Source organism: Microtus pennsylvanicus, chromosome 4, assembly GCF_037038515.1.
Source record: "Microtus pennsylvanicus isolate mMicPen1 chromosome 4, mMicPen1.hap1, whole genome shotgun sequence".
Taxonomy (NCBI): domain Eukaryota; kingdom Metazoa; phylum Chordata; class Mammalia; order Rodentia; family Cricetidae; genus Microtus; species Microtus pennsylvanicus.
Genome location: NC_134582.1, coordinates 114,155,510 through 114,181,683, shown reverse-complemented (window position 1 = coordinate 114,181,683; position 26,174 = coordinate 114,155,510). Strand labels below are relative to the sequence as shown.

The following is a 26,174-nucleotide window of genomic DNA, read 5'->3' as shown; positions in this document are numbered from 1 at the left end:
ATGGTACTAGTTATCCACTGCTATCTGCAGTCCAAAATATTATGTGGAAGACTCCAGAAATTAACAATTCCTAAGTTTTTAATTTCACGCACTCTGAAAAGTATAAACTTGGGTTCTTCATATCTCTGCCTCTGAAGGTATTCTGGGGACATCTCTTTCTGACATAAGAAATTTACAAGTCATCTTGTAATGAAAGGCCAAGAATAGAAGCAATCACGTCATCTTACCCAGGGGTAGTTATCGATTGAAGCCACTAAAAAAGAGGGGCCTGAGAAGCAGGTTTAAGCAACTTTCAGAGAAGGTCAGAACAAGAAGTCTGAGATCAGGTCACCTTCTTCAAGGTAAAAGCCAATTGAAAACAAAAACCTCCAGACTTCAGTCCCCCAGAGACAGAATTCATTTTAATAAACCTATAAACTCACAAAAATTCAAGATACTCAACTAGAAAACAGTATCAGCTATCCAAGTTCAGTGATGATGTTGGGTACAGAACTAAAACAAACAACAAAAACCATAACAACAGCTATGTAGTCAGCCTACTAAGTAGCCATCCAAGGTCCTGCTAAAAGAGTCCGAGAAATTCAAATAACAGGACTGGGTGCTTACTTAGCATGTCCAAGACCGCAGAATTGATTCCCAAAAAGAAGGAAAGGAGAGAGGAAAAAGAGGAGGGGGAAACTCAAGTGACATTCCATCTGATGTCTGGACTGATACTGGAGACACTAGCAGAATCGGAGCGTGGAAATGATGCTAGCAAAAGTAAGAGAGCTCACAGAGAGGATGGGGAGAAGCAATCACTGCGTACGGCACGGCTGGGCTTACACACTGTTCAGTAGCACATGTGCTGAAAATTAAAGTGAATTACCCTGGGAGATGGGGACAAAAGTAAAGAAGGTGTGTGGACCAGGGTAGAGGATGGTAGGAAAAACAACTGACTTTATGTGCTGTGCCCACTAGGTATACAAACTAAGGTCCAATATAAATTAATAAATATAAACCATCTTTCTTTGGTACTCTTCTGGAATTATTTCAATTGTTCTCAAGACAAAAACACATCTTGTATAAAAATAACAACAATTTGACCAAAACAATTTTATTCAAAATACAAAAATATAGATAGTATCACTTATGGCCAACATGACCCATGGCAGACTATCCTACCCTAGCTGACACTTACCAACTTTTTTCTGTTTATACAGACTCATACATATTCACATGAGTGCTTCCTGAATATAATTTAAATCATGTCAATTACTTCTTCACATGGCTCCGTCATCACATTCTTTTTTAACACCTCAAGTGACATATACCAAGATTTAAGCATTCTTCAAGCAATGGACGGCTGTGTCAATTTCTGATTACCACCATACTACACTGGAAGTGAGCATGTAGCCTGACATATACAGCCTATCTTAAGATCTTGAGGAGAGGCTTCATCATAAGCACTGGTGGTTTTTTGGCTTATTGATTAATTCTGACTAACTATCCCATGGACACTTTATCAGGTACAACTGAAAGCCTGCTCTATGACCTAGAAAGAGCAGAACTGCAGAACCACAGCTAACGTATCACCCTACCATAGTATTCACAGCTTCCACAGCCTCAACATGGCTCTGCAGCACAGGTGTGAGAAGACATTTACCAATCTTCTCATTGTTTCTGCTTGATAAAGAAACTAATCACTGCTTCACAATTCCCTTAGGCATTAGAAACTGGGGTATCTTCTCACAGGCTCATTGTGTATTTGTACTCCTATGTACGTTGTCCATTCAACTCCTCTGTCCATTCTATTACAGACATTCTGTCCTCTGACATACAGAAACTATAATAACTGCCACATAAAATTTTACATTTCTATGTGAACAGACTCACGAATTTTCTTTTTCACATCATGAGATTAGCAAAAGCTTCTACATGAAAATATTAATGATCTCCTATATATTGTTCAGAATTTTTTTACATTTCAATCTTTAATTTTTTATTTTATTTAGTATATAGTAGGATATGGAGCTAGTGCTGAGTGGTAGGACCTTTAAGAGGTGCCTAGCAGCGCTGGAAAGATGGTTCAGTAGTTAAGAGTACTTGCTGTTCTTACAGAAGAACTAAGCTTGGTTCCCAGCATTCACATGGCAGCTCACAACCATCCAAAACTCTAGATCCAGGGGATCAACATCCTCTGACAACCGTGAGCACCAGGAATGTACATGATGCAGACATGACACTCATACAACATAAAATAAAATGAATTTAAAAGTGGGAGAAGTGACTAGGCTTGAGGGCCCTTCCTTCTTAGATATTTAATGTTGTCATCAGAGAACGGGCTCACTGGCTAAAAGTAGATTTATTATGAAAGCAAGTTCCACCCTCTCTTGCTCTTCCTCACCTTTTCTCTACCCCTTCACGAAGGGGCAAAACAGCCAAAAAGCTCTCAAGTTTTCAGCCTCCATTACAGTGAGCCAAGTTAATTTATAGTATTTAAAAATTACCAAGTTTGTGGTTTAAATGAGAATAGCCTCCACAGAATCATATATTTGAATGCTTGGTCCCAATTGGAGGAACGAACTATTTGGGAAAGATTAGGAGGCATGGCCTTGCTGAAGGAGGTGTGTCACTGGGTGTGGGCTTTCGACGGGGAGGCTCATCTGCTGCCAGCCTCCTTATCATGAAAGACAAGGACTCTAATCCTTTGCAATCATGAGCCCAAACTAAATAATTTATTTTTAAGTTGCTTTGAAAAGCAACTAAGATAGTGGTATTCTATTATAGCAGCACAAAATGAATTAAGTCAGGTCTCTATTTTTTTTCTTCTAAATGCAAAACCAGCTGTCTGTTCCAGCAACCCAGGGAATTCAACCTTTCCCTACTGATATAAAGACTGTACAACATATCAAATGTTCAGAAGTATATTATGAATGTATGTGTAAATTTGTGTGCACAGATAAGCATGTACATGTCTGTGTGTATACATATATAGCTATTTCAGACATGGGTGTCTCCCGCTGCTTTCTCCCCTGGACGGCACCAGTGCCAGGCCCACAGAAACCACTTACCTGTCCTTCCTCATCAAAAGCCATAACCACCACAGCAGCTCCAAATTTCTTTATCTTCCTGGCCTTCTCCAAGAAGTCCTGCTCCCCCTCCTTCAGACTGATGCTATTGACTATGCACTTCCCTTGGCAGCACTTCAACCCAGCTTCAATCACAGCAAAGTTGGAAGAGTCGATACACAGTGGCACCTACGACAGAGGGACAGGAGAATTATAGGTCACATGCCACCATACCTCCCTTTTGAATGGTTCCAAAAAACCTGTACTACTTCTTTAGGGAACAATAAATAAATATGGAGTATTAAAAATAGGACTTTAATATACTTACTTAAGCTTAAAGTTCAAATATTTAGAGTAAGATCAGCTCACAAGAGAATATGTACATGGACCAGGATTTATAACTCAAAGGCAGGGAATTCAAGAGAGTAGTTCGTGGGCTTAAGCCAAAATTTACACTCCCAAGCACTTAAACCCTAAGGCAGACAACTTCTCTAGTATTCAAGCATTCTAACCAGACTCGTATTAAGGTTGAACCTCTTTGGAAAGATCCCTCTAGCCAAGGTATTCAAATTAAATCTTCTCTTTATAAAAACAAACTGCTGACCAGGAAAAAAAAATATGAGTAAGGAAAAACAGATTTAATCCCCTTCCCCTCCAAATAGTAATTAATTGCTAATCACTAAAACAAACAACTAAAATGAACGTGTGAGAGACCATGGTCTAATTCAGCCTCTGCTCCAAGACAGGTGAAAGGAACGGTTCACTCTAAAGAAACAAATATAGCAGGACAGCTGATTTAGGACTATCATTTAGGGCAGTCAGTCAGTAACTGACTCCCTTTAAGGCAAACAGGTCCTTGGTTTCACCATGGTTACCAAGATAAATGTTTAAACAAGTAAGGATGGAAGTACAAGAAAGGTTAGAACACAGGACAACAAAAAGAACAAGAAGGCTAGGGGTGGGTCTACCTCAGCAACAGAGAGCCTAACACGTGTGAGGACCTAGTTTTGTTTCCCAATACCATAAACACACACAGGAAAAATTACTGCTTTAAAAGGGGAGTTGGAGAGGGAGGTTAGGAAGGAGCACTGTTGGTAGAGCACCTGCAGAAGTCCTCAGTTCATGAACTGCTGACACAGGCCTACTCCTAGCACTTGGAAGATGAAGGCAGGAGAATATGGGGTTAAAGCTATACTCAACTGCATAGTGATTTCCAGGCCAGTGTAGGATATAAGACACCATTTAAATACAAGTACTCTTCCAAATTTGCTTTCCTTAGCACACTAGTAATAAAGAAGTTTACCCCCCAAAAGAGTCAAATGCAATGGAAGTTAAGTACCAGGCCAGTGTCTTAAAGAGCTCACAAATAGTTTGGTGGTCCAACCCTACTGGTAAAAATGTACTACTCATACGTTGGGTCTTTAAAGTCAGGGTCTTGGGGTCTCACTATGTAGCCCAGGTCTCTAACTGTGATCTTCTGCCTTTGCCTCTCTGCCTAGCAGCACATTTTTATATTCTATTCCAATGACTGAAATTTGTACTCCAGTAAATTTGGTTTAGTTTTCTGTTGTTTGTTTGTTTTTGTTTTTCCAGATGAGGTTTCTGTGTACTGTCCTAAAACTCACTTTGTAGACCAGGCTGGCCTTGAACTCACAGAGATCAGCCTATCTCTGCCTCCTGAGTGTTGTGACTGAAGACATGTGCTACCATACTCGATGTCCAGTAAATTTAATAGTAGATTAAAGCAGGGAAGAAAGGGCATTCATTGCAGCAGTCAGAACACTGAGTAACAAGCTCTTGAAGTGCGTAAGGTCCTTCACAGTTAACAAGAGACTCGCACCATCACAACTGATGAACTGAGCACAGCGGGTCTGAGCACCTCACCTTAGAGATGGGGAAGGGTGTGCTTGGCTCTAAAAAGACCCAGACTTCTTCCCCCAGCACTGATTCTGACTAACGCTGAACAGACCAGAGCAGCTCTGAACCTGAGGGTCTCAAAAGATTTACTCGCAGAAAACTGGAAGGGTTTTTACTAAGTGTTAGTACACAGATGGAAGATGGTAAATGTAATTTAATGCTTACCACAGGTTTCTCATAAGTTCTTACTAAAGCCTAATTTAAAAACCAAAAAAAAAAAAAATAATAACAGTTCAACCTAAAGATCTGCAACTCTGGGAACAGTTTCTTTAAAGCAAAACCCCATAGAGGTCCTTCCAGCATGGTGGTCCACACCAAGGTGGGTGAAGCTGGAGTTCAAGGTCAATATTGGTTATTGAGTGTGAAGCCAATCGTTGCTACTACACTAGACAAACAAACAACAACAACAAAAAAGGTTTAGCTTGAACCCTCTCAAACATTCTAAATGACTGATACAAAAAGCCTTTCACCTTTTTTTAACCTTTTTTTTTTTTACAGCAGAGGCAGAGGTAGGCAGATCTTTGTAAGTTACATGTCAGCCAGGACTACACACTAAGACCCTGTTTCAAAAACAAACATGTAATGCAAAATTTTTATTACTATTTCTAAATGTGTCTGTGTCTGTCTGTCTGTACACAAATGCAGGAACCTGTGGAGTCCAGAGGAGTTTGGATCCCCCTGAAGCTGGTGGTAATAGGCAATTGTGAGCTGTCCGAAGTAAGGGCAAGAAACTGAACCCAGGTCCTCCACAGGAACAGTACCTGCTTTTAATTACTGAGTCATCTCTCCAACCCCTAACTTTTACCTTTCGAAGAACAAGTAAAAACACAGACAGGATATCTTGATTTAACCCTGTTAGACATCACTGCCTTAATCTGATATGCCTAACAAGGTCTCTTCTAATAGTAAGGAAACCATAACTGAGCTCCATTTTCCAGGGTAGAAACAGAATTGGTGTGGAAGCCACAGCTAAGTGCATCCCTCTGAAATACAACAGTCAACTCTCAGACTGCAGACAATGGACAAAATTCAGTTTTCTTGAAGCCTACTTCTCCAAGCATCTCGTCAAGAGTCAAGCACAATCACTCTCTAAAATCTGCCTCAGGTGGAACAGAGCTTAATAAGAAAGCTCAGAATCAGAAATAATGGTACTTTCAAAGGAGGAAAAGAGGAGCAGTTCCTGAGTGGACAGATAGACAAGGCTAAATAATTGAATGACAGCAACCAGGTAAACCCCTTGATGATTATAAACCTTGTACAACCTTGGCGATGTCAGGTTCAGAGGCAATAAAGTTGCAAAATCTGGTCATTGCACTGGGACCATCCAGCATGCCATCATCCATGTTGATATCGAGCACTTGAGCTCCCATTTCCACCTGTACTTTGGCAATGCTCAGGGCTTCCTGGAAAAGAAATGGGAGAAGCACCGTTAGGAGACAATGACTAGGAAAAGCAATTCCTCCCACACTCCAAGGTCCTTTGTTACTGAAATAGACATGTTGCCTCCCTGACTCTGGGCCTGTCCCCTACTCCCCAACACTCACCATAGACTACTACATCTTTCCACACATCATTTCACTGCTTGGAGTCTGCCAAAACAGATTCCTACCATGAAGGATCTAAATTCATGAGCCTATAAGCCAATGACACCTTCTCACCCAAATGCCTTTCTTGGTTGGCCCTCACTGGACACTTTACTCAGCTAAGTATCACCTCTGTGCCACGGATCACACAGTATCATTGTTAGCAATGTAATCACCTTCCCCTCCACACTGGTTCAAACCTTGCTCAAGTCTAGATCCTTCAAGAAAGGTCTTTAGAGCAACCATCCAAACTCATTTAATCCTTCAATATTTCCCCACATAAGTAGAGATTTTTGTAAAGATTTACTTTTATTATGCATTATAAATGTGTGTCTGTATGAATATATGCCATATGAATAAAGGTGCCCATGGAAGCCAGCAGAGAGTGTAAGAGCACCTGGAACAGGAATACGGAGGAAGAGAGGCGCCAACAAACTCTTAGTTGCTGAGCCATCTCTCCACACCCTCAGTGACCTTGTCTAACTAACATAACAAAGGCACTTGTTTGAATCTTCATTATAGCTTTGTAGCCCAATATATGAGCAAGGGTAAAATCAATAACAGGTGCTGTTGTTAGTCTGATTTTCTTTGCGCCCGCCCCCCAAACTCCACAGAAGGAATTTTGTCATTCACTGTGATAAAAACAGGAAGAAGCCATTGGGCATATGCCAGAGGAACAAATCAACATAAAGAAAAAGGATAGCAAGGATAACTAAGAGCTCTACCACTGAACTACACTCGCAGCCCAAAGGCTCATAAAAAGTAAAATTAAAAATGGCTTTTAGGCTGGGCATTGCAGTGTTCACCTTTAATTCTAGCACTGAAGAGGCAGAGGTATTTCTCTGAGTTTGAGATCAACCAGGGATACACAGTAAGATCCTGTCTAAAAATAGAATTTCGAGTGCTTAAGCTGCAGATCAGTGGTAGTGCTTACCTAGCACACTCAAGACCCTAGGGTCAAGAGTGAGAGAGAGAAAGACAGAGAGTAGGAGACAGGGAAGCAGAGCTGGGGCTCGGTAGATATAGTACTTGCTTAGCAAGCACGAGATACTGGGTTCCACCTCCAGCACAGGGGAAAGGGGATGATTTTAGTATCAGGGATGATTTAAATAAATAGTATAAGGAATAAAAAAGTTTATCACAATCCCCGTCCTTGAGGAGCTTATATCTAGTTGAAGGCACACAATACTGTCACACTGAAAAAGAACACAAGTAAGCGCTGACACCAGTGCGGGGATCAAATGCCACAAATATCTGAATCAGAGATGAAAGCTAATCAACTTTAACAAAGGTGTTGTATCCTGGGAAGCAAAGTCTTCATCCCACCAATGCAGGAATAGACTGGAGGAAGCAAAGAGGAGACAAGTTATCAACAGAGGTTCCAAAGACATGGGAAATGCAGATGCCAATATCTGACCTATTTCATCAGTCATAGAACAAGTGCTTGAAGACAGAATGCTCCCAAACCTACTAAGGTCATTCCTTCAAGAGCAAGATATCAGATCTAACATTGCTCAATCAGTGCCCTCCCCTTCAAACCACAGAGCCCTCAAGTTCACTGAAGTCAGGGAAACCTAGATTCTATGAAGGACCCATCCACCCACTCTGCACTCCCCAGGCCCACTTCAACTGTATCTCCCTACAGGCTCCCCTAGGCAGAGACCACAAGACAGTTAAGTACATGGGTTTCAAGACTTCCTTTTACCAATTCTATGTAAAAACAGACTAGTAATTTTAACCTCCCCAAATCTCCACCTGTAGAATGGTGAAAAGAAGCAGTTTGACTTTCATGGAACTGTGCAAGTTTAGTGACAATACAATACGCTTAGCACAGTGACTGGACACAAAAGAAAACCTTAGTATTATGTCTACTTGTGTACTTCCTCCTAAAGCAATCTCTGCCCTCATTAAGAAGGCCATCAAAGCTAAAACAGCCAGAGAATAGGCAGAAGAAGAAAAAAAAACTGTTATCTCCTCTGCCAACTGAAAAACACCATCTGACTATTAAGGGTCACAAGCACTTCAGAAGGTGCAAGCAAGAGCCAAGGCATGATGGCAGAGAACCTTCCAGAATGCTCAGAGGACAAATCAAGACGGTAAGCTACAGCACAGGTGGCAAGGACAGAATGATAGCCTCAAGAAGTTGAACTGCATCCTGCTCCCTATTCACAAAAAGTGCTTTCAAATCTGGAGGACAAGCACGATAAAAGTAAATGGCAGCACTAACAGCAACAGGACGAAAGGGAAGAGCATCAGGCAACCAACACCTGCACTAAAAAAGACAACGGGGATGCAGGGAAACAGTGGTTAGCAATTCCAAAAGGAAGATACATAAATGGGTTGTTTCTGCATGGCTAAAAACTAAATCTAAGTCGGGTATAGTGACCCATGCCTTTAATCCTGACATGTGGGAGGTAGAGGCAGGCTGATCACTGTGAACTCAAGGTCAGCCTGGTCTACGTACTGAGTTCCAGGGTAGGCAAAGCTACACAGTAAGACCGTGTCTTGAGGGGTGGAGCACCTAAATCTATAGGCTAGAAAGATGGCCCAAGGGGTAAGGACACATAATGAGGCTGAGTTCTGATCTCAGGACACATCTAACAAGTCAGGTTTCCCACAGAATGTGTCTTAACTCCAGCTCTAAGGGATTCAGTGCCCTTTCCTAGACTCCACATGCACACTCACACACACACACACACACACACACACACACACACACACACACACACACACGTAAATAAACTCACAATACACATACAAATAAAATGAGCATATTTAAAAATCCCTTAAATCTACAGAGACAGCTGAACCAAGCTTGTGAGAACTCAAGAACTCTTGACAGCTGTGGAGCCTGCATGGGACTGAACTAGGCCCTCTCTGTATGTGGGAGAGAGTTATGTAACCTGGTTTATCTATGGGGTCCCTAGCAGTGGCACCAGGATCTATCCCTGGTGCATGACCTAGCTTTGTGGAGCCCACTCCCTATGGTGGGATGCTGTGCTCAGTCTTGATGTAGGAGGGCGGGACTTGGTCCTGCATGAACTTAATGTGCTACGTTTTGTTGACTCCCCATGGGAGCCCTTACCCTTTGGGAGGGGTAGGAGGGAGAACTGTAGTTGGAATGTAAAATGAAACTAAAACAACAACTTCAATCTGTTCAGATCCTGAAACAAACAAAAAAAATCACAAAAACTCAATGAGAGGCTGCCTCATCTGGTTAAGGTGCTTGATACCAAACCTGACATGAGTCTGAGTCCTAAGAAACAAATGTGGAAGGAGAGAATCAACTCTTACAAGCTGTCCCTTAACCTCCACATTCATGCAGTGCTTTGTACATGAATGTTCACATATGTGTATAAACACACACAAGCATACTCACATACACAGAGACAGAATAATTTTTTTAAAAAATTTTAAGACAAGCCCTTACTATGTAGACCATGCCAGCCTGAGCTCATAGAAATCTTCCTGCCTCTGCATTTCATGTACTGGGATTAAAGACATGTACCCACTATGCCCCAGTTTAAAAAAAAATTTTTTTTTGAGACAGGCCTTCTCTGTGTAGCCCTAGCTATCCTGAAACTCGCTTTATAGATCAGGTTGGACTTGAACTCAAAGGGGTCCGATTGTCTCTGCCTCTCCAGCGCTGGAACTAAAGGCGTGTACCACCACTGCCGGACAAAAAAGAAAAGAAGAAATTAACTCACAGAAGAAGAAAAAACCCAAAACCTTAAATCAACTTCTTCCATTTTTATTTCATACTTACAGAAAAGTAAAACCTATCCAGATATCTTAGCCATGCTCTGCATGGATTAAATCTGACTCATCTATAGTATACACAGCTAAAAATGCAGACTTCTCAAGACAAGGACCTTTGATTTTGTTCTGACCTATAGCTAACAGACTAACAATATATTCCACAGCAAGCATTTGATGTGGTCAGAGGAGTAAGAATTCTCTTTGGGAGGAGCAGAGATGACTCAGTAATTAAAAATACTTCTTGTTGCCAGGTAACAGTGGCACACACCATTAATCCCAGCACTTTGGAGGCAGAGGCAGACGGATCTCTGTGAGTTAGAGGCCAGCCTGGCATAAAGAGTGAATTCCAGAACAGTCAGGGAGGCACAGAGAAACCCTGTCTTGAAAATAAATCAATAAATACTTGTTGTTCTTTTAGAGGACCTGGTTCAGTTCCCAGCACCCACATGGAATTTCACAACCATCTGTAACTCCATCTCCTAGGGATCCAATGCCCTTCTGGTCTTCTGTGTTCCAGGCACATACGTGGTATGCATACATTCATGTAAGCAAAACAGTCATATGCATAATATGTAATTTAAAACAATGGAACTCCCCTGGTTTTCCCCATCCAGAGAAAGGTTTTTGAGAGGCCAAAATGGAGAGTATTCCCAAATATCCAAACTTACTGAACAATGAATGACTAGAAGCTGGATCCCTCCCAGTCATCTCACCCCACGCCCCAAATGCAATGCTTTCTGATTAGTAACAACAGCAGCTTCAAATCTTCAAAGCGTCATCGCCCCCGCAGCCCCACCTACCACCAGCTGCCATCAGCACCCTCACATACATCCTAGCAGCTCTGCAACAGCACCAGACAGAACAAACACACTCTGCCGACATGCAGTCTACCCAGAGGCAGGGCAATGCCCCCGGGGGCCTCATGAAGATGCTCACGTCATAGTTTCCTGCCATGATGAGTTTAGCAAACTTCTTGGATCCTGCCACGTTACAGCGCTCTCCAATGTTAACAAAGTTGGTGTATGGTCCAATCCTGAAGGGCTCGAGACCTTAAAAGGAAAAGCATTTTGAAAAGTTCTTGAAAATGCACATGGATGACATGAAACAAAGTATTTTCAGTAAGAATGTCATGCCCATCTGAGCAGATAGGACAGGAGATGACAGGGAAACAGGATCACAATCTTTTCTTTTCTGAACATTGAAAGGCTACTTGTTGCAACTCTGCTTACAACCAGATCTCCCAAGAAGAAACACAGCAGAGCTCTGTGCTGTAAATACCCAAAGTGGGCTGAACCACATAGTCTCTCAAAAGAAAAGCCACCATCATTCTTATTTAACTAAGGCTCTGGGGCAAAAGTCATGAAGAAAACTTCAAAGGAGGACTGAGCTTGAGTACGCCTTGTGCATGCTGTTCCAATTGCTGTGAGTCATGTGTAACTACTCTGTTGTGTCTGGAAAATCCTGTCTCTTGATGCTACCCACAACTTCTGACAGTTATAAACTCTCTGCCCCACTTTCCCCTGAAAATCCCTGAGCCTAAGAGGGGCATGTTATGTCCCATTCAGAACTAGATGGAGGAAGTAGGCACAAGACCCCATCATGAGCTGAGACGTTATTGGCATCTGATAGCTGCTGGGAGACAGGGAAACAAGGAGATAAGGAAGGAAAGAGAAATAGAATGTGTGTCATTTTCTTTTCAAAACCCATGTGCAGCCAGGCAATGATGGCACACACCTTTAATTCAAGCACTTAGGAGGCAGAGGCATGCAGATTTCTGTGAGTTCAAGGCCAACCTGGTCTACAGAGTAAGTTCCAAGACCGCACAGAAATACCCTGTCTCAAAAAAACAATCTAAAATTAAAAGAGTCAAAACTACATGGGCAACACCAACTAGGCTTGGAAGGTTGTAGAGTGCGGTGGTTTGAATGTAATTGGCCCCTATAAACTCATTGGGAGTGGTACTATTAAGAGGTGTGGCTTTGTTAGAGTAGGTGTGGCCTTGTTGAAGGAAGTGTGTCACTATGGAGGCAGGCTTTGTGGTCTCCTATGCTCAACATATGCTGATTGTCTCAGTTCACTTCTGTTGCCTGTGGATCAAGACACAAAATACTCAGCTGCTTCTTCAGCACCGTGTCTGCCTATAGACTGCCATATCTCACCATGATGATAAGGGAGTAAATCTCTGAACTGTAAGCCAGCCAATCAAATTTTTTCCTTTATGAGAGTTGCCATGGTCATGGTTTCTCTTCACAGCATTTGAAACTCTACGACAAGGAGAAACTAAAAACTGGGTAGGGAGGGATAGCAGAATAAAAAGGGTAGTTACTGGAAGAGTTGGGATATATGTAAATCTGTTTAAAAAAATAGATTGTATGAAATTCTCAAAAAATAAATATTTTAAGAACAATAACAAAAAACAAAAACAGGTAGTGGTAGTGCACACCTTTAATTTAAGCACTTGGGAGGAGCAGGCTGTTAGTTCAAGGTCAGCCTGGTCTATAAAGCAAGTTCTTGGACAGCCAGAGTTACAAAGAAACCCATCTTGGGGGAAAAAAAAGATTGTTGAATCAGGCATGGTGATTCATAGCCATAATCCCAGCACTCTGTAACTTGTAGGACTTTGAGGTCAACATGTATACTATGCTTCAAAATCCTACCTCAAAAGAACTGTCTCTTTTTGCTCCATTGCTGTTCTATCAGAAATCAACTTGCAGCTGCATGGAACAAATCTCTTCACCCATCATCAGAGTATTTGGAAGGTCTCAACAACATTGCATGTAGAAGGTCCCATTAACATTGCATGCGGAAGGACCTCATCAACAAAGTTTATGGAAAGTCAGCAGTGAACACGGAAGGTCATATCAACAGTGAATGTAGAAGGTCCCATCAACAGAGCATGTGGATGGTCACAACAACAGCATATGTGGAAGACCCAGTCAACAGTGACTGTGGAAGAGCACTCCATCTCTTTCACTGAAAGACCATGAACCTAAAACTAACACTGCCAAACTGGATGGTGAGGGAGGTCCACAGGAGCCACTGTGGTTGATCTTCCACCATGAGGCACCCAAGGCAGACCATTGGGCTTTGGCATATTATTACCTTATTTACTAAGGAGTAGCACCATCTTCCCTGGCACAGGCTAATTCAGAGGCAAGTCTCAGATAACACATGTAGATGCATTATACTCAGACAAAAAGCAAAAGATTGTGAAATGACTGTAGAAAAGGTTGTCAAACAGCCTTTGTTTTTAAAGTATTATAGAAAGCAGTCTCCCTGAATAGTCACAGGCAGGTTCTAGAGACGAAGGCCTTGCGTTCATCACTTATGTGATCACACAACCTGAGACAATCATACAATCTTTCAGCTTACAAATCAGTGATAGTCTCAGCCTTACTTATCATAAAAATGAATTACACAAAATTAGCATCAGCTAATAGAGCTTCATAAAAAAAAAAATGGCCTTTGAGTCCTTTGCCAAAGCATTACATGAAGAAGCTAGTATGAGAAAGAGGAAGATTATAATGGCCTGGGTAATTATACAGATATTCCAGGCCATTAGTTCACAGACTCAGGAAGCAATAACTTTCTACATTTACCGTTTCTGACTTTTCTCATTGCTAATGAGCCTTGTGCCCCCTGACCTTTCACACAATCTGGAGGTTGTATACAGCTAAATAGAAATGACAACCACTAAATGCTGAGGGTGCTAGTGTGATCTAATGGCATTCTACAAAGCGCTTCTGATCTAGCAGCAATGACTCATCAGATACAGAAGCAATACTTCTCTTATTTATACACAGGTTAACAAAGTGTTTTTCAGATTGGACATGGTAGTACATACTTGTAATTCTAGCACTCAGAAAGAGGAAACACAAGGACTGTTAGTTTGAGGCGGCCTTTGGCTATACAGTGAGACCTGTCTTTATACACCAACATTTCAGGAAAATTAAATTAAATTAAAAAATCCAGGCATGATGATGCACGCCTATAAGCCCAATAGTCAGGAGGCAGAGGCAGGTGGATCTATGAGGCCAGCCTGGTCTATGAAATGAGTTCCAGCACTGCCAGGGCTGCATAGAGAGACCAAAAATAAAATCAAGTCCCAAACAAACAGCAAATACAAGATTCTAACAATACATTGCCATTACAAAGCACTAGGCCTTAACCATTTGGAATTTTCAATACTTTCTATCAACTGAGTATTAAAACTTAGGCAATGACAAGGCTATGCTGTCTCTGTGCAGCAAAGACAAGCCCACAGACTCACTGTAAACAAGGGAGTATATCAGCAAGTCGCCTGCTCTTCATTCCTTTTTACCCTGGAATTAATCTCTCTACCCATCCTAGAAAAACAGAGTTCTTTAGTAAAATTTACCTAAGTGCCAAGGAAAATAACCGCTCTTCTTTGACCTAATAAGTTTCACTTAGATATATACACATTAAATAGATCCTATAAATAGTTTGTTAAAAAACTACATCTTCATGACTTACCAGATAGTAACATATGTCCTTCAAAAACACTAGCTGGTGGAACTCTAGGTTTACAATTTTTCACAGCTTCAGCGATTTCCCTAAGTTAAAAAAGAAAACACTGTATTCATTAATTCAGAGTAACATGTATTTAATTAAGATAATTTCCAGCTATGAAAATAAGCCTGCATCAATACACCCATGCGCATAATGATATGCCTACTTAAATGTACAGCAGCAGTTACATCCTTCACTTCCTCAGCAGTGCTGGCTGTGCTGTTTCTACCATCACAGACACGAGCGGAGCTGCTGTGTGAGGTCTGCACAAACACAAACTGCAAACCAAAACCCTTTTCCTCCCCCCAGCCCACACACAAAACACGTCCCCACTACCTAACCAACAGTTTAGCAACTTCAAAGAGAAGTTGGAGCTCTGAGAAATAACAGTAAATGTGCGCTTGGGGAGTTTGCTGGGTTGCCGGCTATGGAGAGAGGTCAGTCCTGTGCACACAACAAAGAAGGAACAGAGAAATAGAGTTTGGATTCTTCAAAACATTACTCCTCAAAATGTGTTTCAGTTATCCAGAGTCTCTTTAACATTGTCAATTTCTGCTTGATAAACCACAAAATCTAGCTTTCTCTATTTACTATCAGGCCCTATAGGCACTGCTCACTCTACTGTCCCCAAATTAGTATGTGGATGACTAAGTAAAAGCAGGAGTTATACAGATAGGTATAGATACCAACATACAAATACCCAAGTTATAACAACCTCTTTTTAAAGAGGAAGTGAACCAAAAAAATGAAGAGTCGGTCTGTGATCCAAAGATAAGATACTTCAACTACTGGTGAAGACAAAACATAAAGGATATACAAACAATAGGAATGTAGGTATACTGCGCTAGAGTAGATGATGAGTACATACAAACCTTGGGTTCAATTAACAGCACCAAAAAGGTAAATATATAGTAACTTTATAGTTATTTACAGTATATCATAGAAGCCAGGTGTAAAGGTGCACACCTTTAAGCCCAGCACTCAGAAGGCAGAAGCAGGCAGACTTCTGTGAGTTCCAGGCCAGCCTAGTCTACACAGGAAGTTCCAGCCAAGACTTCTGTCAGAGAAGTCAAGAAAAGTAGTTTAACAAAAACAAACAAAAAAAAGTATTGGGTAACTCAGCTAAAGAAATATGTGCACATACACGGAACAGTAAGGGCTGGCTGAAAACACAATCACTGTTGACTCTATGGGAAATGGCTGAGACTCCTAATCTTTCTGAGAGCCACAAATGATAAGAATAAACATATCCATAACCAGCACTGTCATTTTTCACTCCTTCCTTCACACAGGCCCCTGAAAGCTTGAGTAAGCAATGACACACAGGACCAAGGAGGCTATTCCTCTAGACCTCAAGATGCTAGGTACTGTCTCTGTAGGAGAGAACCTAATGGAGGCATGTGCTGCACCTAAGAACACCTAGTTGTCCTTTTGTGAGCATTCAAATTATCCACCTGGGACTATCCGGGTGGAGTCTTATATGGAGTTTACAATATTCCAGGGGTAGAAGTTCAGTGTCAGACAAAATAACAATGGCAAAATGGAAAATTATGGTATCTCTGAGATAGGTACATGACAGCTCACTGTAATTTTTCTGTACTACTTTAATTTTTAGAGTGTTTCTTTATATAAAGCTGCTTTTGCTTGTATTTTTCATAATATGAAGCACTATCACTGCCATAGTAACGAGGCGTACACAAAAAAACTAACTCACATCTAATAGACAGTCTGTGACTGAGGTGCTGATGGTGCTTCTTCTAAGTAAGGCCTCTCTCTCCCTGCGGCCTGCAACTGCTGATGTCTTGTGTATACACGACCTTCTTTCTTTCACCTGTTCACTTGTATCTTGTTCTTGCACGGACACTGACTGTGCAGGATTATGGGCAGATCCACTTGTTCCTTCAAACACCTCCACACACAGTCACATTCCAAGTACCAAAGGTTAAGACTAAACATACAAACTTGTGGGTAGAACAACTGAGCTGATAAGCACAGGAAATATTAGGTTGGACAAAGTGGTTCACACCTACATTCTCAATCCTCAGGAAGCTGAGACAGGTGGTGCCAAGAGTTTAAGGCCAACTTGAGCTATACAACAGGGTCTATGCCAGTCAGAGCTACACAATGAGACCTTGTCTTGAGAAGAGAATAGAACAGAAGAGGACAAAGAGGGCTATCAAAATGCCTCAAATGCCAGCACCCACAAAACTGGGTAGTTCACAAATACCTGCAACGCCAGCTACAAGAAATCCAATATCCATTCTAATGCCTACCTTTGTAGGCCCTGAAAACACACACATACATAGACACGCACACACAAAATAAAAGGCCAGACATGATGGTATATGCTATAATCCCAGATTTGGGAAGCTAAGTCAAGAAGATTGCCACAGGTTCAAGGCCAGCCCAAGCTACCTACACATATTAAGTACCAGGCCAGTGTGAGCTACACAGTAAGACAGACCCTGCCTCAAAGGCACATAAAGAGGAGAACTAGGGAGTAAATATGATCAAAATAATTATGTACATGTATAAAATTCTCCAAAAAATAATAAAAATTCATTAAAAATTATCAACAAATAAAACCAAACAAATTTTAAAGCAGGAAAAAAAGAGGTAACCATTACCTGATATGATCGGGTGTTGAACCACAGCAGCCACCAACTATATTCACCAAGCCATCCATAGCAAAGTCCTGTACTTAGGGAAAGTGAATTCATCTGAATTCAAAATTTACCAAAACAAACTCAGCATAAGAGCATTTACTTTCTATATTTCCTGAAAATAACTGAGATGATACTAAAGAGAGGTAAACACATTTACTTGTACTTTAAATTAAAAACTGTCACAAGCCCTAGGTAAAAGATACACATAGGACATAGTACAGATACCATGAAACCTCTTATGTTGTCTGAAACACAGAAGTAATTTTATTTGCCTTTATGATGAAAAGAAACTGGTTTTTACCCATATGACCACAATGAATATGAAATGGATAACACATTTTCAAATGACATATGAGTATCAGTTTTTCAATTTAATTTAATTTTTTTTAAATAAAAAAATGAATGCCCTCTGTCACATTAGTCATGTTTCAAGCATTTCATCAAACACACAGGTAAGGCGCCATACTGATCAGCAGGGTCTGGAATAACCAGAGTCTAGTGAGTGAAGAGATAAATAAAGAGGCTGAGAAAGCGGAGCACCAAGATTATCTACTTAAGATAATTGAAATTATAATCTCAGTACTCAGGAGACTAAGGCAGGAGAATCATGAGCTCAAAAGCAGTCTGGGCTGTAGCAAAACCCTCAGTGGAAACAAACAAAAAAAGATAGTGAAATTATATGAACTGACTCAGAAATAGTCTAAGAGAAAGCATCAGTGAGCCAAGATCTGGAAATTCAAAAACTGAAGGGAAACAGAGGCATCACGACATGAGTGCACTGAGCAACAGCAGCAGTGACACAGTCCCGTGATTCAAGGATGGCGAGTACACTCAAGAGAGGGAGGCACGTGGACATCTAATTCACCCACCCCGCAGTCTCAAGTGAAGGAGAGGGGCAGCCATTATTTGATAGTGTTGAAGAAGGGACACTGTAGCGAGCTACGTGTCATTCAGTTTGGAGACGACTTCACTAGGAATTTTCCAATAGCTACCACTGCCAACCATTAAGTAAGCAGACAGTTAAGTCTGCCTTATGCTTCTACTACTTTCTCAGATTACCTAGACTTTATTTGGTTATTATATACAATATTTTGAAAGAAAATTATATTAAATCTAAATACCATCTTCCATCATGCATTTTGGCACATACCTACCTCTATAACCCCAACTATTCAGGAGGTTGAGGCAGAAGGACAAGAAGTTTAAGAGCACCTTAGGCAAGAGAAACTGGATCTCAAAGTTAATTAATTAATTAATTAAAATAACACTATATTTTCAAAACTGAAATGAATGGATCCCTGACCTTTAGGTGATTGGCCATCATGGATGGTGTTTCATCATAGTCACCAAAAGTATTGGGAAGACCTGAGAAAGGACATTTCAACCATTATTCAAAAGTATCTTAACAAATATCTAGGTGTTTTAAAATTTACACAATTCTCTACTGACACTCAAATTATAACTGCTTACAAAATGAATAATAATAATACAGTATTTACAGAGCAGATAGCATAACAACAAGAACAAAATTTGAAGAACATTCACTTTTCTTTTACATGTTCACTCCCATTTGGAACACAGTGCTCCAGCCTCCACCTCCAAACCCCTCACAATAAGATAAACTCATTCGTCTTACAAAACTGCTTGTGTGGAAGACACCCTGTACACAATCCCATAGCCTTTGAACTAATGAACATCTGACATGCAATGCAACCAAAAATAAGAAATACCAGCCTTCTTTAAATTAGTTAAATACTTCTACTGTATTTCAGATAGCATAAAAAGTTTCATAGTATCTGAACTATTTCCCATGTGTATCTTTTACCTAGAGCTTGTGACATCTTTGTTTCTAAAGTAAATGTTTATCTCTCTTTAGTATAACATGATACCTTATCCTTTGACTATCTAGTTTTCTACTGGAGTCATGTCCTGCCCCTAATTACCAAAGGAATACCAAAGGAAAATAAAATAAAGTATGCATTTTTAAAGATGTATTTTGCTTAAATTTATGTGGCCTGGTGCCAAAAGGGTCAGAAGAGGGTGTCAGAGTTCCTGGAACTGGAGTTATGGATGGCTGTGAACCAACATATGGGGGCTGGATATTAATCCCAGGTCCTTGGCTAGAACAAGTAAAACCACTGAACCATCTGTCCAGACCGTTTTTTTTTCTTTCTTTTTTTTTTGGATTTTTCGAGACAGGGTTTCTGCGTAGCTTTTGGGTTCTTGTCCTGGAACTAGCTCTTGTAGACCAGGCTGGCCTCGAACTCACAGAGATCCACCTGCCTCTGCCTCCCGAGTGCTGGGATTAAAGGCGTGCACTACCACCGCCCGGCTGTCCAGACCATTTTTATACATTTTAAAATGTATAGACTTGAGGCTGGTGAGATGTGTTCAAGCCTCAAAACCCAGAGTGGAAAGAGAGAATCAATTCCTAAAAGTTATCCTTTGACCTCCATATGAACGCCATGACACACAAGTAATTGCGCCCATATATATAGATCATTTACACACATACTAATAGAAATATTTTAATTTTTTTAATGTATACATTTGGATAAGAATATGCAGAATATAATTTTTAGCCCTAATTAGCTGAATAGTACACAAAGTATCCCCTGGGAAACTTGGCCAGTCCCAACCACATTATCAACATTTCCTGGGAAGTTTGAGATCTACATATGTCTGAAATTTTTAGGTGCCATCAACTAGAAATCTTAGTTTTTAAACTATAACTACCCACAATGCTTTTCTGCTAACAAACAAAATGGGGAAAGGTCCCCTCTTATTTTGGCATCGCTCTGGCTATATTCACACGGTAAAACCCTTATTAGTGACAAAGCTAGACTAATTTCCTGAAGATACGCCCTAACTGAAACTGTTCTGCTGAGCAAAACTATTCTTTCAGGCTTAAGGGGAAGCACTAGTATAAAGTCAAATGCTCAATGTTTTGTTTTGTTTTGGCAAAATTCATGTTGAGTTTTAAAAAAACAGACACACTTGAGTCTCCCTCCCTCCTTCTCTCTCCCTCCCTCCACTATATGTATACACACACGCCTAAAATATAAATTCTCCAAATTAAGAAGTTATCCCAATTACCATGACTTGAATATATCAAGTTCTTCACATGCAACACCCCCTTATAAACATACCTGCATTTGGGTAACAGAGGACATAGGCTGTTGTACATTTTCCAATTGTTTCAATGAAAGGCCTCATTTCAGCTGCACCCAGAGCACAATTTAATCCAATGCTAAAAAAACAGTAAGCAGATTTCAGAAGCATCATCTGTCATTCAAAATATTTATACATAAAAGTTATAATGAAGAGATGAATACGTATAGAAATCCAGGATTTTTGGTGAATAAAACTATTCCATATGATCTTAAAATAGCAGATATGTGTCACTGCATATTTGCAAAGATCCACAGAATGTACAAAAGAGAGCTCTAACATAGATTAGTATTCAGTTAATAATGTATTAATACCCTACCATACCAAGGCAAGATGTTAACAGGGAAAACTGGTGAAGTGTGGGCAGGGGGGGAATATAGAAAATTCTGCTTTCTGCTTCTTGTTGTTGTTGTTGTGTATCTGATCTAAAGCAAACATGATTCTCTGATCACCGATTTTCAACTGATCCTCACATCTCCCTTAAGACTGCTAAATCCAGGTCCAGGCATGATGGTAGATGTCTGTAATCCCAGCACTCGGGAGGCAGAGGCAGGAGGTCTCCACAATGCCACAGCAAGTGTGAGACCACTCTAAGCTTCAGGAGATGCTGACTCAAAAACAAACACATAAAAAGGGGGCTGCAAGGTCCCATGCATGGTTAACTTACAACTGAACAGACCTTTCCAGTTTAGATATTTTACCAGTGCATTTGGTAGCTTTCATCGTAGGTCACTAGGATGTTATGGGTAAGAATGGCCCTCAGAGGTGCACATATATCAGTTGGTGAAACTGGGAAAGTATAGGAGATCTGGCCTCATTTGAAGAGGAATGTCACAGGAGGAAGACTTCAAGGTTTCTTAAGACTTTCATCATTCTCTGCCTAGTGGTTTGGTCTCAAGATGGAAGCTCTCAACTACTGCTCCAGCACCACGCCTGTCTGCTGCCATGGTCTCTACCATGATGGTCAGGAACTCTAATAGTCTGAAACTGTAAGCCCTAAATTAAGTGCTTTCTTTTATAAATTGTCTTGGTCATGGTGTTTTATCACAGCAAGAAAAAAGTAACCAAGGCAGCTACTGTAATATGGATTCAGCATATTGCAAATAACACTGTAAATCATTGTGTTATCAACTAGTAAGGTTGTTTAAATGTTTTCCAAACTTAGTTCCAATGCTAATTTTCTTTTCCACAGTTGACATTACCCAGTCAATCAGTCTTCAACTACAAGTACCTAGAGATAAGAAGCAAGTAATGCCCACTCAATTCTTAGAGTTCTAATAAAGCTCAAATGAAATATCACATACGGACATTCCTTATCAACTATCCAGTTCTCGTACTGACATTAAGTCACTCTGACACATCCATGTATCCTACCTATTTAGCAAACTCTGGCTCAAGTCAACATAGTTCAGTTGTTACCATGTCTAAAGAGCCATCTCTGAGTCCTACAAGGACCTACCACTACATACAGCCGGATTTCCTTCACTGTTTCTGTACAGAATTTGTATTTGGAGAGAGGGAATACAAGGGAGGCATGTACATCTGGAAGTTAGAGGACAGTCTGCAGGTGTGGGTTCTCGCCTACCATGTGGGTCCTGGTGATCAAATCAGGTCACCGAGCTTAGCAGCAAGCACCTTCACCTAGTGAGTCATGTTTTACGTTCTCATTTAGGGAAGTGTTTCTCTTTAATGTGGACTACTTCACTTGGCCAGTATTCCAGGACAATAGCTGGATTTCAATGAATGATAAATGAATAATACAGGATTCTACTGCTCTTTGTTAACAAAGAGTCTGTGATAACAGTCAATCATTAAATAACAGTTTCTCATGTTGACTCTTTTCAATGACTGCTAACTTCTATATAAAAGATAAAAACCTGACCTTTAACATCCCTACTTTTACTCCAGACTGCTTCTGCTGTTCCACAAATTGAGAGGGACACTGCCATAACACTTGCAATCACTGTTCTGAAAATGTCACCTGAGCGTTAATAGCCTAAAATCCAGCCAAGCAGTCTTAAATTATAAGCAGACTCACAGCAAACACTTAACTGCCTAGAAGAGAACTCTCCTGATATCAGTGTGACCTATTTATTCCAGAAGCCTTGAAGCCCTTAAGTCTCAGAGACTAGAGGAAATCCCGTGCACCATGGCAATGATGCAGTAGAAACACAGAAGCAAGGCCTCTCTGGGGCCATTTTATGTGCCCCCTGTAAAAGTGCCCCAAATGAAAGAGTTACTCACCACAGTGGGTCTGAATGAGACACGCTGATGACAAATGCCTCTCCTGTCTGGCCAGAAAGAGTCCGTCCACTTTTATCAACAATGGTCCCAGAAATCTGAATTAACAATGTAAACAGATCAACAACACAGACCCTAGTAAAGAGTATGGTCACAAAGACAAAGTGAAAACATTCTTTCATGAGGAAGAGAAATGGCAGAATGGATATAAGCAACTAACTGATTATAGGACCTGATCTAAAAAATTTTTTAATGTATACATTTGGATAAGAATATGCAGAATAGGGCTGGAGAGATGGCTCAGTGGTTAAGAGCATTGCCTGCTCTTCCAAAGGTCCTGAGTTCAATTCCCAGCAACCACATGGTGGCTCACAACCATCTGTAAAGAGGTCTGGCGCCCTCTTCTGGCCTTCAGGCATACACACAGAATATTGTATACATAATAAATAAATATAAAAAAAAAGAATATGCAGAATATAATTTTTAGCCCTAATTAGCTGAATAGTACACAAAGTATCCCCTGGGAAACTTGGCCAGTCCCAACCACATTATCAACATTTCCTGGGAAGTTTGAGATCTACATATGTCTGAAATTTTTAGGTGCCATCAACTAGAAATCTTAGTTTTTAAACTATAACTACCCACAATGCTTTTCTGCTAACAAATGAAATGGGGAAAGGACCCCTCTTATTTTGGCATCGCTCTGGCTATATTCACACGGCAAAACCCATATTAGTGACAAAACCCTTATTAGCCTTTCGAAGGACAAAGGCAAGAAAACCCTAAGCAGCCTTATAAGTCATATGCCCACACGCATTCCTCTACAAGCCCTAGAGAGAAAGCTGTCAAGGCTTTGACCTCTTTTGGACAGCCTATCCTCCATCAGACACATCTAGGCTAGTTTTTGTTATCTCTCCAGAGGTAGGTAGCTATGGATAGCAGGGAGGTGAACAGAAGAGTAGTTTCTAAATACTCTCTCTATTCCAGGAAGGAAAAAAACCTACACAAAAGCCCTAATTACAAAAGAATTTTTTTAAAGAGTGAGAGGGAGTGTCAGGTACATATTTAAGAACTTACAAAGATAGGTCGGGGAGGAGCATAATTCTCTTCAAAGAGTTTCTGGAGTGCAAACAAGGCTGCCTATTAAAAAAAAAATACATTATTTCTGTGAAATGCCCAACGTTAACTAACTGCCTGATCACAACACCCCTTCCCAAGACCTCTTCAGGCAGGTAAGGCCCCAAGCTGAAGAAAGGGACTCTGCACTACATGCCTAACATCCCTTCTCAAGTGTAACACGGTACATTCTAAACAATGCTCAGATAAGGGAATCTTAACCAATATTCAGATAAGGAAAATTCAAGTGTAACACAGTACATGCTAACAAATGCTGTGTAAGGAAACATCATATTTAACACTGTACATGCTAAGCAATCCTCAGGTAAGGGAATCTCATGTGTAACACGTACATGCTAACCAATGTTCAAGTAAGGGAATCTCATGTGTAACACGGTACATGCTAACCAATGCTCAGGTAAGGGAATCTCATGTATAACACGTACATGCTAACCAATGCTCAGGTAAGGGAATCTCATGTGTAACACGTACATGCTAATCAAAGCTCAGGTAAGGGAATCTCATGTGTAACACGTACATGCTAATCAAAGCTCAGGTAAGGGAATCTCATGTATAACACGTACATGCTAACCAAAGCTCAGGTAAGGGAATCTCATGTGTAACACGTACATGCTAATCAAAGCTCAGGTAAGGGAATCTCATGTATAACACGTACATGCTAACCAATGCTCAGGTAAGGGAATCTCATGTGTAACACGTACATGCTAACCAATGCTCAGGTAAGGGAATCTCATGTGTAACACGTACATGCTAACCAATGCTCAGGTAAGGGAATCTCATGTGTAACACGTACATGCTAACCAATGTTCAGGTAAGGGAATCTCATGTGTAACACGTACATGCTAACCAATGCTCAGGTAAGGGAATCTCATGTGTAACACGTACATGCTAACCAATGTTCAGGTAAGGGAATCTCATGTGTAACACGTACATGCTAACCAATGCTCAGGTAAGGGAATCTCATGTGTAACACGTACATGCTAACCAATGTTCAGGTAAGGGACTCTCATGTGTAACACGTACATGCTAACAAAAGCTCAGGTAAGGGAATCTCATGTATAACACGTACATGCTAACCAAAGCTCAGGTAAGGGACTCTCATGTGTAACACGTACATGCTAACCAATGCTCAGGTAAGGGACTCTCATGTGTAACACGTACATGCTAACCAATGTTCAGGTAAGGAAATCTCATGTGTAACACGTACATGCTAACCAATGTTCAGGTAAGGGAATCTCATGTGTAACACGTACATGCTAACCAAAGCTCAGGTAAGGGAATCTCATGTGTAACACGTACATGCTAACCAATGTTCAGGTAAGGGACTCTCATGTGTAACACGGTACATGCTAACCAATGCTCAGGTAAGGGACTCTCATGTGTAACACGTACATGCTAACCAATGTTCAGGTAAGGGACTCTCATGTGTAACACGGTACATGCTAACCAATCCTCAGGTAAGGGACTCTCATGTGTAACACGTACATGCTAACCAAAGCTCAGGTAAGGGAATCTCATGTGTAACACGTACATGCTAACCAATCCTCAGGTAAGGGAATCTCATGTGTAACACGTACATGCTAACCAATGTTCAGGTAAGGGAATCTCATGTGTAACACGTACATGCTAACCAATCCTCAGGTAAGGGAATCTCATGTGTAACACGGTACATGCTAACCAATGCTCAGGTAAGGGAATCTCACGTGTAACACGGTACATGCTAACCAATGCTCAGGTAAGGGAATCTCATGTGTAACACGTACATGCTAACCAATGCTCAGGTAAGGGAATCTCAAGTGTAACACGGTACATGCTAACCAATGCTCAGGTAAGGGAATCTCATGTGTAACACGTACATGCTAACCAATGCTCAGGTAAGGGAATCTCATGTGTAACACGTACATGCTAACCAAAGCTCAGGTAAGGGACTCTCATGTGTAACACGTACATGCTAACCAAAGCTCAGGTAAGGGAATCTCATGTATAACACGTACATGCTAACCAATGTTCAGGTAAGGGAATCTCATGTGTAACACGTACATGCTAACCAATGCTCAGGTAAGGGACTCTCATGTGTAACACGTACATGCTAACCAATGTTCAGGTAAGGGAATCTCATGTGT

The 26,174-nt window shown here is 40.8% G+C and overlaps 1 protein-coding gene across 2 annotated transcripts in view; it reads right to left on the bottom strand.

The window, feature by feature from the left end:
• Window positions 1-26,174, bottom strand: part of Mtr (5-methyltetrahydrofolate-homocysteine methyltransferase) — an 85,701-nt gene that overhangs the window by 40,762 nt on the left and 18,765 nt on the right. For both annotated transcript variants that reach the window (XM_075970220.1, XM_075970221.1), the window contains exons 7-15: window positions 23,992-24,054; window positions 22,918-23,012; window positions 20,652-20,752; window positions 18,806-18,867; window positions 17,464-17,531; window positions 14,801-14,880; window positions 11,243-11,355; window positions 6,227-6,367; window positions 3,051-3,236 (exon numbers count right to left, since the gene is read on the bottom strand). In XM_075970220.1, the coding sequence (XP_075826335.1) occupies window positions 3,051-3,236; window positions 6,227-6,367; window positions 11,243-11,355; window positions 14,801-14,880; window positions 17,464-17,531; window positions 18,806-18,867; window positions 20,652-20,752; window positions 22,918-23,012; window positions 23,992-24,054 (909 nt within the window). The remainder of the gene's footprint in view (window positions 1-3,050; window positions 3,237-6,226; window positions 6,368-11,242; window positions 11,356-14,800; window positions 14,881-17,463; window positions 17,532-18,805; window positions 18,868-20,651; window positions 20,753-22,917; window positions 23,013-23,991; window positions 24,055-26,174) is intronic.